This window comes from Anoplopoma fimbria, chromosome 20 (genome assembly GCF_027596085.1).
Source record: "Anoplopoma fimbria isolate UVic2021 breed Golden Eagle Sablefish chromosome 20, Afim_UVic_2022, whole genome shotgun sequence".
In the NCBI taxonomy this organism is placed as follows: domain Eukaryota; kingdom Metazoa; phylum Chordata; class Actinopteri; order Perciformes; family Anoplopomatidae; genus Anoplopoma; species Anoplopoma fimbria.
In genome coordinates this window covers 2962365-2974827 of record NC_072468.1, presented here as the reverse complement: position 1 = coordinate 2974827, position 12463 = coordinate 2962365, and the positions used below count along the sequence as shown (strand labels likewise).

The window sequence follows — 12463 nt, the reverse complement described above, 5'->3', positions numbered from 1 at the left end:
TTCGAGAGAGTTTGTGATGTGTGTGTGTGTGTGTGTGTGTGTATGTGTGTGCGTGCGCATCAGGGATCAGGGTCCGTACATGGCACTGAGCTCAAGGGCTCTTACCACAGATAGAGGAATCAGGGCGGAGAAGCAGAGCAGACCGGGACTAAAAGTGTAATCAGTTTTTCGATTGGAACAGATGACCCGACGCCGACTGTTGCAGGGCCATCCAGTTGGCTGGAGGTGTGAATTAACAAGGATCTCGTATACAACTCCAGTGTTGTCAAATACATTTCATCCGTGTTCCGAACACACCAGGGAAGACGTCTGTGTGTGTTTACGTACATGTGTGTGAGAGCTACAAGGCCCAAAGTAGCAGAGGATCATAAGAAGGGATTTTTTACAAACTACAGGCATGGATATAAAAATTGCTCATAATAGAGAGAAATAATCAAAATCCCAAAACACTCACTGCAACACACACACACACACACAGTAAATGCCCTGACACCTCTAAATCTACACTTTATTATTTGTGAATGATTTTATTTTCACAGTTAAAGCTCCCAACTTGATCAACTCACAGACTCCTCTTTGTGGTTGCCCCTGAGGTCGGCGTAGGAGACCCTGTAGCTTTCCACATGGGGGTCTTCCAGCTTCCATGATGCCTTCATGCTCTGGGTGGTTTCGTCACTCAGCAGAAGGTTTCTCACACCCTGACGTGCCACTGTGACACCACATCAACAACAGTTACTTTAGGATTTGTATTACATAAATATACACAGAGCTTGATTAAAGTTACGTTTTCTCCACACTTAATGTGGTTCAGTACCTTATGGGATAAAAAAACAGCTACTGTCAAAGTGCTAATATGCTCAGACTGCTTTGACGTGCAGGATAATACATTCATTACAGATGGAGCATTTTTTTTCTCAGGAACACTACTTAGAGTTTGAAACAACACAAGGTTTTTGTGTCTCATTAGTCTTGATAACAGCTTTAACCCAACAAGACATGTTTTAAGGCCTAATCTGTGCTGGGCGGATGAAATCAGTGTGAGTGCTCCATACATAATGCAGCTTGAAACTACAAGCCTTGATTTTTTTTTCTTGAACAGGTAATTCGCTGTCTTTGAGCTGGCCAATGTAAGTTGTGATTTTCATAGAAGCACTTGAAATTTTAAAAAGCAAATGTGCATTTTAAAGTTTCTAGGATGGTGAGCAGGGAATTAAATGAGTTTGTTGCTTGCTGCTTTCTTATGTTTTTACAGCCCTGAGTGGAGAAACTGCTCTGACTCAGTTAGTTGTAGGATTGTCTGTTTTTCCTACGAAACACAATCCAGATGGTATCCGGGTCGCCTCTGAGAAAATGAAGTTTGAACTAAAGTCTCCAAGCCAACTTGGTAAATACATTTATAAAAACGTAAAACATCTTCCAAACTTTTTTCATAAAGTGAATCCTGCTGGAGAACGTAATCAATGTTTGAGTTTTTCATTCTCAACCTTAGTCAGAACAGACAGTAGAGCTTTTTTCTAAGCTCTCCATGAGTGTGTTTACATGGACATGAATATAGATGATACATTTTAGTAAGACATTTACTGATCTCTTCATTTAAATTGCGCAAGCTGTGATATTTACAAAAATAAACTAAATAGAGATGAGAGCAAAGGTAAATATTAAACACTACGCTGTACATTTACTACCACTTGACAACTTCTTTTTCGCTCTGATCGCCAAAAGATGTCTGCTCTGTGTTCATCCACAGTGGATGAAGATATGCATTCTTATTTATTATCCAAAAAACTCAGTTTTCAGACTTTTGTTATTATATTTCAGTTATTCAGTGCAATTGGTGGCGCTGAATAACCGGAATAAGATGTATACATCCAACAGTATCCTAGTTTCTTTTGCAATACTCCAACTAGCATATCTGGGTTTTTCATAAATGGGGTAAGGACTTATCCTTGTTTTTCGTGAACAGGATTTGGTGTTCACATACTCAAACACATAAACAATATATTCCAAAAATGGATCATACACCCTTATTCATGTCCATATAAATGCATTCAGTTATTCTGGTTTTGCTTCCAGAGACTAAATGAGCAACCAAGAAGAAAACTCTTCTAAGGAAAGAATTTTGGTAGCATCAGCATATCCTGGAAACTAGTAAAGCCTTTAATACTTCTATGGCAGTAGACTTTCTAGACAGTTGCCTTAACTTGAATCATGACTCAAATTTGTCCAGCCTTTTCAAAATTATAGTTTATTACCACTTATTTAGTACCACTTGAACTTAGCTTGCTGCCCACTGGGCACAATCAAGAAAAATAGTTAAATAAGATATTTAAACATTAAGAAATCATACATTTCATTGCCCAGTTTTAATCCAACATGTTCACAAGTTAGTGCTTTGCCATTATTATACCTGTACAACATTGAGTGTGATGCTTCTTTTACTCGTGACATTTTTGGAATATTGCACAAAAGCAATTTGGACACCCCTTACCTGTGGTTGTGGTAGCAATCGTTGTCGTCTCGGCCACTGGGAAAACACAGAGAGCATAAATCAGATAATTTGATTAAACCTCTCATCAACAACTCTATGTATCAATTACTACGGTAATTAGACAGAAATACAAAACAAAACATTGACGGGAAAATTGATTTTCTTCTTCCGAGATAAGCTACAACAAACAAATCAATGCAAATTGGCTAATGCAGAGTCACACTTTGAAAAAATGCAAATTGTATGAACCTAAAAGGCAGATGTGATTGGGCTGGTGTGTCATTCACAGCAGAGAGTGGCACTTCTGTGAAGAGGGTTAGTAAGGTCACAGGCTAACATCAGTGAAACCAAGGGGATTTGAATGTAGGAAATTACACTCCTCTCTTTCTCTTGTCTCTGGAAAAAGTTTTTGGATTCTAACTTTTCTGAAGTATTGTGTTGATTAGATAACGCAAATACTACAGCTGCCTGAGTTAGTAACACAACAGCCGTTCAAGTTGCCAATCAAACAGTCTAATGTCACTTACATGTGGTCTCTATAACAGAGACGGTATCACTCTCGGATTCATCTTTGAATACAGCCGTCAACATAACTTCGTACTCAGTCGACGGACTCAGACCAGTCAGGGTGTAACTGTTATCAATCCCATTCAGGACAACCTACAAAAGAGAAACACACATACAAGTCTTAGTTTTCGAATACATTTGACTTCCAACAATATCCTCTTCAGGCGAGCAAAAGCAAAGGCCATTGTAGGACTTAAAAAGATGATCAACACATAATGAGTAATTCAGAAAGGTATGGTTTCCTCTGAATATTACAGCGTAGCCAGTTGGATCAACTATTGCTGCAGGAGTCCAAACGACTACTACAATTTGTCCAACACAAAAATGAGTCAGACCCCAAAGTAAACACAAAGAGGTCATCAAAAGTACAGGTTGCTTTCATGGAGAGCAACATTGAAATTGGAATTTACTGTTAATGACTTAATAACCATATTATGTGAGGGTATCTCTTTCTTTACAGAGCCCTTTGAGGCACAATTACATGCAAATTTCAGCAGTGGGACGGGCAATTTGGGTCATCCCAGGAGGAAGTCCATCTTTAGTGATTCATTCTCTTGCTTTTCTTTTTACATTTCCTTGCATTTATTGAGATATATTTGCTTATTTTACAGCATTGTCCTGTGGTATTTGCCTGATTAAATGGGGGAGTTCAACAGACATTTTATTGATTAACAAACAGAAGAGAAAGACCCAAAATCTGCTTGCAAAAAGGTATCAGGATGCAAAGAAAAACAAATATAGCTATAGAAAACAGCCTGATCAACAAAGATACAATGTACTCTGCTCATGGAGCTCTAGATTCACACAAAGTTAAAATCTGGGTAATCTTTCACTCTGTTTGTGAGTCTGTGTGGCGGATTGACTCTATTATGTTTAATCTCCTCTCAGACATAACAATACAAAGTGGTCGGTGGAGGATGTAAATGTGTGTGTGTGTGTGTGTGTGTGTGTGTGTGTGTGTGTGTGTGTGTGTGTGTGTGTGTGTGTGTGTGTGTGTGTGTGTGTGTGTGTGTGTGTGTGTGTGTGTGTGTGTGTGTGTGTGCATATGTAGAGTATGTGGGTGAGAGACAGAGAAAAGCTGCATGTATCCCTTTCTCTGTGCTGGTAGCATTATCAGCCCACCTCTCCAACTCCCCAGAGTGTTATTTTCAGCTCTGATGACTCTCAGCTAAACACACAAATACACAGACACACTCACACAACATGCACACACAAATATACACGCACACTCTTACAGACCTAAGGGCTATATCACGACCACCCATCTGTCTCTAAAACCCAGATCATGGAAATAAAACACCCAAGCCATTAATTTCTAGATTTATTCATTACAATCAATCAATCAGCCTTATACATATTCAGCCTTATGTACACTCAGCCATGCCAGGGGTTTTACCAGACCTGTAGTTAAGCTTATATGTGGGTATATAGAGAACAGGCTCCCTCATTATCTAAGCATATAAAGTGCAGCAACTTCTTCCTCTGGAAATGGAGATAATACTTGGAACCCGGCTAAATGAAAAAATCTAATTATAAATTGGTGTAATATCTGTCAGTTTGACGATGTGAAAATGCACATTTGACACTAGCTCATAGCTGCGCCAAGGACTCATACTTAAAGATTCATGTCTTTAGACTGTCCACATGATCTGTGAAGATGACCTTCACTGTCACCCACATTTCACCTCTTGTGGGTGACAAAACATATTCAAGAAAACTGTTTCTAAAACAAATCCTTTCACATCCCATGTTTCATTGGTACTGACCTCCTTTGTTTCGCCACCTGTGAATGGTGCCCAGGAGAGTCTGTAGAGGACGATGTCATTGGCTGAGTGATCCCAGCTGACCTGGAAGCTGTCTGTGCCGACATTATTGGAGCGTAGATCCAAAGGACCAGGAACTGGAGCTAAGAGGAAGGGAAAGGTTTTACTTTTTAACATTTTCTTCTTTTTTTTTCCTCTTTTCAAATTATCATTTGAATACCAATAATGTTCTGGTTTCCCATAGGTCTTGGGGACATTTCATAGTGTTCTGCAATAGTTTTTTCTCATGATACCTCCCACTAAGCAGCACATGTCTTGCATTACTAGGCAATAGAAAAATAACTTGACTAAAGGAAGCTTGGCTGGCACTGCAACTGCTTTTCTTGATGCAATGTTCATGGAAATGTTGCTAGAAACGTTTGTGGTGTAACCACACTTATCATGATTGTTTAAATGCTAATACAAACTAGCTTTCGTTGTCATTGAACATTTGATTCCCCAAATACCTACAGCTGCAAGGAACTAAACGTTCACTGTGGTCGGACCCAGCCAGAGTAAATATCAAGCTTTGAGTCATTGGAACATGGTGAAACACATTTGACAGTTAAATTACCGTATGTACTACTATGCAACAAATAGTGTGCCAAAAGCCATATAACCATGTGCTGTCTTCCGTTTGGAACATGGTGCAATCACTGACCAGGATATAACTGCTACTTTCCTCACTGCAGGGGCTAATTTATTGCATATTTTTAAACTGTTTGTTCAGCAATTATCTTAACTTACAACAACACTTTCGGTGTGAACTCTACCATACAGGTTCCCATCATTTTTCCAAACCTCCAATCAAAAAACATCAACAGTGATATCAAATTGTGTGTCCGTTCATGAAGCTCCCTTTTTTGAAACCTGGTCCATTGAATAAAGTTTGCTAGAAGATAAATACAAATCAGCATGGGACCTCAGAGTGAATAGTTTAATAGTTGCCTGCCAGAAATACATTTCTTTCAGCTGACTCAGCACTGGAGCCCAACTGCTTGTTGCTTAAAGGGATATTCCTACAAATCAATATCTGTTAGTGTGACGGAGTAGTAAGGGACAGCAAAATGACCTTTTAATGGGACTGGGCTATTATGCCGAGGTGTAAATGAGATGGGCACACCGCCAAAATAGCAGAAGGACCAGTAGGGGTAATACAATTCAACACTGTTTGGCACGAAGAGAAAAAAAATTGGTTTCCCTTCTAATGGTATTTAGTACAACTATTTTCAGGAAATTGAGACAAAATTATCCTCGGCAAAGATGGCGTTAGGGAAATGTCAAAAGACAATTGTGTAAGACAAATTAGACTACGATAAAAACAAATGAACAAATCTACTTCCTAATTACGACTGGTGCCAGAAATACACTTACTAACTAACAAACTAGAGTGTCTTATTATATGTCCTTGCAGTCAAAAAGCAACTTACTGGTGGTGAATCCATCTGTGAGTGGCTCTGATTGGCCCTCATTGTACAGGGCAAAGATGGCCACTGAGTACTCCATCAGAGACGTTAACTCACTGAGGTCATGAGAGTTAACTGGAGCCACCTCCACCTGCACAACACGGAGAAACACATGACATATCCACACAAAAAATAAAGTTATGCCTATAGAAAAATAGATTTGTTCACAGCCAGCTAAAAGGCAATAAATCCACTAAAACCTGTTATTTGCAAAGATTTCTTCAAGTTCTTGCTGTGAACAGTAACGAGTTAGCAATTTTTTACTTTACATGCAAGTCTAAGGAGTTTATCCAACTCACGCTCATGCACCCTTACACAAACAAAAACACATACATCACTTCTGTGTAATGCAATATTTGTATATTTTCCAAGATGTTTTCTATCAGTGCTCAAAACTCATTCTAGTCCGACCTTTTCATACTAAGATAAAATCCCCATAATTAATCTCTTCTTTGTACTATCCTTCATTCCTCTTTTCTCACTTTTTTCATCACTTCTCATTAAGACACAGACGCTCACAGATTCAAATGTTGTCGGATATAATCATACCATAAAATGACGTCTTAAAAACATAAAATCATGTAGTAACATGTCACACGGACCTCCTCAGTCACAAGTCCATCTGTCTTGACCCACATGATGCGGTAACCTTTAACTCCTCTGGGCACGGGGTCCCAGCGGATGTGGGCGGAGTTGTGAGTGATGTCAGAGAACTGGAGGTTGCTGGGGGGACTCAGTGGTACTGAGAGAGAGAGAGAGAGAGAGAGAGAGAGAGAGAGAGAGAGAGAGAGAGAGAGAGATAGTTAGCAAGTGTTGATTGATTGAATTTTAGACTTTCAAAGAGAAGACATTGGGTGCATCCCAAGTCTCTTAATTGTATCCACATCTCCGTCACTTCCGTCTTTCCCTTGCGTCTTAGTCCTTCCAACCAGGGATGCATGGAGAGGCGCAAGGAAACCATGCGAGGAAAGAGGAAACAAGGAAAAATGTTTCTAGAGAAAATAGACGTCCTTTCCTCTATAGCATCGTAGAGACTTTTGATGGAGTTTGTGTCAATACATATATGCACAGTACTAATACTAATAAAGACACAAAGTTATCATCACTGTCAGAGCAGCAGTGTTTTCTCTCTGTAGCCTGTTTAACAAACTGCATTGTGTATATATACTGTGTTCTGTGTCTTGCTTATCAGCGTAGGATTGATTTCTACTGGCAGAATGAGTTCATATTATTTATTCATTTTTTTAATATGTATGTATTAAAATTCTGATTGTGAAATCATTATGAAATAACCCAGAATATGATTATGGCGTCATTTGAACCCTGGAAAGTATTTGTTATGCTAAATGTTTCGGGTAAAATTTAAATGATGCATCTCATCAAACCCGACGCTCAGGAATTATCAGCCCCATGTGACTGAACGAAAGTGATGATAAATTATGTAAAAGGTGTTTCTTGCTGACAGACAGTCTCTCCTGCTCTCTCTCTCTAACTTGTATTGTATCCATAATAAAAGTTATTGGGGGAAATAACAGATCATGAAGAGACAAATCTTTCTAATAAATGAAGAAAATAGTTTGTGGTCCTTTTGTTGTTCAGAACTTCAATTAACATTTATTCTTAACCAGATGGTGAATCAGAAAACAAATCAAACATAAAACTTGAGTTTAATCTGCAATGTGTCTTCACTTTGATATGAAAAAAATCACTGATACTGAGAAATATCATATCCATCCCATCAGCTGAAGCGTCCAACCAAATAGCTGATAAACAATGAGGTGGCGTGTCGGCTTCAAAAGACTTCCGTGAAGGCTGCTCTCTTGTATCCTTGATTATAGCTCCTCAGAGTTCCTTCCTCTCTCCTCGATCCTCAGAGTAGAAATAAGAGCATGTCGGAGCAGAGCAACTTCAGGTTCAAGTGAGGAGCGAGGAGCGAGGAAATGACAAATAAGAGACTTGGGATGTAACCATTGTGTGGAAAAAAGGACTATATAAAGGTTAAAGGTTCAGAATGAGGGAGCTCAGTTAAATATGGTATGTGGGCATTACTCACATGTAGATTTCTGGTTTGTCATAGGGTCACTCGCCTCCTCCCCATACATGGCATAAACAGTGACGGTGTATTCAGTGCGAGGGGTCAGCCCATCAAGCTCCAGCTCTGTCACTGCATCTGTCACCTTGACCTGGGGAAAAAGAAACAAATGCAAACATTACAGCATTTTAAAGAAAACTTAGGACACTCAGCTGCCAAGTTGCTGTGAATTAAATAAGCATTTATCTATACAACATATTTTTTCTCTTTTACTGTCAGTTCCTGTCTTTCACTACCTCCTTCTCGTCTACATCTCCATCATCTGTAAGAGGTGCATACAGCACTAGGTAACCAGAAACTCCATCCACAATGTCCCATCTCGCTTTCATGGTGCTGTGAGTCACATCAAACAGCTGGAGGGCCGTCACAGTGGGAAGGGCCACTACATTCACACAACAACACACAGATAGTACAGTTAAATCAAGGGGAATCATACTAATAAACAAATCTTTTCAGTTTGTCTTGATCAAAAACCTATTGTCTTGTCTTCCTGGATGATTTTATATTCATGTATCATGAGCGGATCATTTTCAATATGCCTGATTTCAGTGGCTGTCAAACTTTTAAGCCATTATTACCAACTTTTGATCTCAGATGTTGACTGAAGCATTGGTGTGAGGTTTGTAAGTACATTTCGGCACGTGCATTTGTGTGTAAAAATAAACTTACGGGTTGTTTCTGATCCTCTGAGAGCGTCACTTGCCTCGTTTGCGTATACAGCAAACACAGCCAGATGGTACTCAGTGAGAGAGCTGAGATGCTGTAACACCGTTGAAGTCTCACTACCGTCCACTACCGCCTGGGATCCAGGAGCGTGAGTGGGGGGAGGAAGGGGGACATGAAAGATGGGTGGAAGGGACAGAAAGAGGGATGGGGTGCAGAAATAGATGGAAGAAGGGAGGGTTGGGGATGACAAAGAATGGCAGGGAAAATGGAAAGTGAGGCATAAATTGGTGAAGATAAAAATGAAAAACAGAAGGAGAGAAAGAGAGAGGAAGCCGTCTAAAGCAAAATAATATTTTCTCATTCTGATCTGTATGGATTACAGTTGTGATACAGATTAGGTCTCCGGGTTGAGCCAGCTGGAAAGGTTTCCTTACATGTGGCTCCAGAACATCTGGTCCCCGTAACCCAGCTGAGCAAAATATTTAACGGTTTATGTGGTCAAATGTTCTGGAAAGATCAAGCAGGTGCCTCTGACAGCCAGAGTATAATTTCTAGTGATGCTTCTTCACCTGCACGGATGTTCAGGGGAGTGGTGAAAGGAGGGATTAGAGCGAGAGGTATAGATGAATGAAACCACCAGCATCTAAGGGAAAACTGAGCTCAATCTATACTCTTTGCTAGAAGCACATAGATACAGTAACTCCCATTGGTGTAGTAAATATGATGGGAAAAAGAGCATACCCTGGCCAAAACCCTGCTTTCTGTGCTCCTACTCAGTCCCTAGACCTCAGTAGGACCCTTTTTAGGTCTTGCTTGTGCTTGTCTATGCATATATAGCTTTCAGATAGCAATGAACTACAATGTGTGCTTGTAATGACATGGACTTTTCATAATTTTATGTTGTAATACATTTAAGCGGTTGTTTACTTCCTCAGCTTGTCCTAAATAAATTTAAAAATGAATACGTTAAGTACAGTAAATGTGCTTGTGTTCTTAGTTTAGAAAAATAGTGTTTACCTCCTGTGGTTCTCCTCCACTATCAGGATAATAAAGCACTCTGTATTTCTCTACATTTCCGGGGGCGTGGCTCCATGAAACCCTAAAGCTGCGGGCCGTGACTTCTGATGTCACCAGATCAAGCGGTGCTCCTGTCTTCTCTGGTGTCTGTTCTAAAGAAATAAAACGGGAGAAGAACAGAAGGATAAAAAAAAAAACTGATTGCATCAGGTTACAAAAAATGACTCCCAGTGTGGTACTTTTAGGTAGAAAAGCTCACATGCATTGAAGATCAGAGTAAAGGATATAGGGACATATAATAAAAACACATTACACTGGATTTATGGTGTCACTTTAAAGACATCCTCTTGTTTTTCCATCCTGTATCTCTATTTCCATAGCAAAGAAAACATATTGGGAGGAAAGAGTGAGTGGGAGGAGCAGCATAGAGAAAAAGGAGGATATGTCCTATAATCATGACATTTTTTTCTAAGAAATTTGGCTGTGAATACATGACCTCATGAGTTATATGACACACTCTTCTCCTAAGGAAAAACGTTGCATTAAATACCATAATCTCAGGCCAGTGAAGCTCCATCTTAATATCCAGGACTTTATTCACACCTCCAAATAAAACCCACTCAACGGCTACAGCTGCCATTGGGCCTGCCATTTAAATGTGACATTTTATAATCCAGTCATGCAAGGATGCATTTTGAAGAGGCAAAGTGATCACACTTTGAAAAAGTTAAAAGTTAACTAAAATCCTACCTTACCTTAATTTTCCTTTTAAAATCAGAAGAGGTGCAAGTGCTATCTCTCGCTTGCATAGGCTTACTTCTATTATTCTATCTGTACTAAACTTCTATAACTGCCACAACTATTTTTTTCCCACTTTTTCTTGTGAAAAACCATGAGTGACAGTCTGAAAGTGTGTAAAATCCCCCCCCAATTAAACAATATTCTGTCCAAGCCATCTCTATGACAGCTGGCGTTTCCCTCCGCCTTACAGTGTGGAACAACTAAGTGGTCCAACAAAGCGTCATACGAACCACTTAGTTTCTAGTATAACCAGGCCCTTACTTTGTTTGATATCTTTTTCTTGCTGCTCCACTTGTTCACACACAGTCTTGGTCAAACCCTCTACAATGGAACTCATGATGTTGAAGTCGGCCACGTTGTAGACATGTGTGTTGTCCGGCTCTGAGGCAATGGAGAGCAGCTCATTCTCATCAGCATTCTTAACACCTGGGAAAGAAAACATACAATTGTACCCATTCAAATTTAAAGACAACACCAGTATTAATAGCATGACACATTAGGTATTTCATACGGGAGTGTAACCTAGAATTCTCAATCAAACCAGAGTCATGTTTTTTTACGATTTACATCTTTCACTGCCAAACTTCTGATCTCCTGCTTCATTACTGTTTTCATGTTACCAGTAAATGCCAGTCATCCCAGGGTTCCCTGGACAAAAGGGTTGGGTGTTCTAGTCACATATAACTGTGGGAAGAGGGCCTGTCCAGTATACAGAGCTGTTCTATTAATTCTACATATAGATTTATTCAATTCAATGTTTTACACAGGCTTCGTTACTCTAAAATTAAACTTAGTAAGAAATTTGAAACAATTTCTCCCATGAATCATCAATGTTTTACTGCCCAACGATCACTATCACACTCTGGCACTGTCCAGTACTGGGTAATTGTCGGGCTGACATATTTAATTGGTTTTCCAAACTATGAAATAAAAACTGAGCCAGACTGTAATTTGACAATATTTGGTAGTTCTGACAGGACAAGGGCCCTTCCCTCTGATCAAAAGCAGGCTCTCAAGGTAGGCATGGTTGCAGCCAAAAAGTTATAAAGTTAAAGTTTTACTAAACTGGAAGTTTCCATCGTCCCCATGTTTCAGGAGGTGGCTCCATAAAATGCTTTATTTTGATAAAAATGGAGCAGATTAATTTTGCAACGGGAGTCACACAACAATTTACTGAGGATGTGGAATCTATTTTTCACATTGCTTGACTGTATAGCTCACGAGCTATGCTGCTATGTTGCATCTTTACACAGTGCAAACTCTGTCTCAGCCTGCAAACTGACTGATATTCTGGCTGTCAACCACCATGTGTGTTTTCTTTATCATTTCACAAAATGTTTTCCCCTTTTCTTTCTGTTATTTTGTGTAATGGTGATGGGTGCTTAATGTCTTTATGTTTTATATTTTTGTTTTATTGTTAAAAAAGTGTGACTGCCCGCCTTGATAACTATTCTATGAATAATAATAACTATAGCACAGCAGCAGAGTAAAGTAAAAATAAAAAAGGAAGTGATTTTTAACTCATTGCTGCACATGTTACTTTTGATGACATATTGTCTTTTGC

The 12463-nt window shown here is 39.4% G+C and overlaps 1 protein-coding gene across 1 annotated transcript in view; it reads right to left on the bottom strand.

The window, feature by feature from the left end:
* Window positions 1-12463, bottom strand: part of col14a1a (collagen, type XIV, alpha 1a) — a 115546-nt gene that overhangs the window by 69022 nt on the left and 34061 nt on the right. The window contains exons 9-19 of the mRNA XM_054621031.1: window positions 11150-11325; window positions 10099-10236; window positions 9085-9214; window positions 8652-8797; window positions 8377-8506; window positions 6926-7065; window positions 6288-6414; window positions 4822-4961; window positions 3016-3148; window positions 2489-2524; window positions 567-709 (exon numbers count right to left, since the gene is read on the bottom strand). Of these exons, the coding sequence (XP_054477006.1) occupies window positions 567-709; window positions 2489-2524; window positions 3016-3148; window positions 4822-4961; window positions 6288-6414; window positions 6926-7065; window positions 8377-8506; window positions 8652-8797; window positions 9085-9214; window positions 10099-10236; window positions 11150-11325 (1439 nt within the window). The remainder of the gene's footprint in view (window positions 1-566; window positions 710-2488; window positions 2525-3015; window positions 3149-4821; window positions 4962-6287; window positions 6415-6925; window positions 7066-8376; window positions 8507-8651; window positions 8798-9084; window positions 9215-10098; window positions 10237-11149; window positions 11326-12463) is intronic.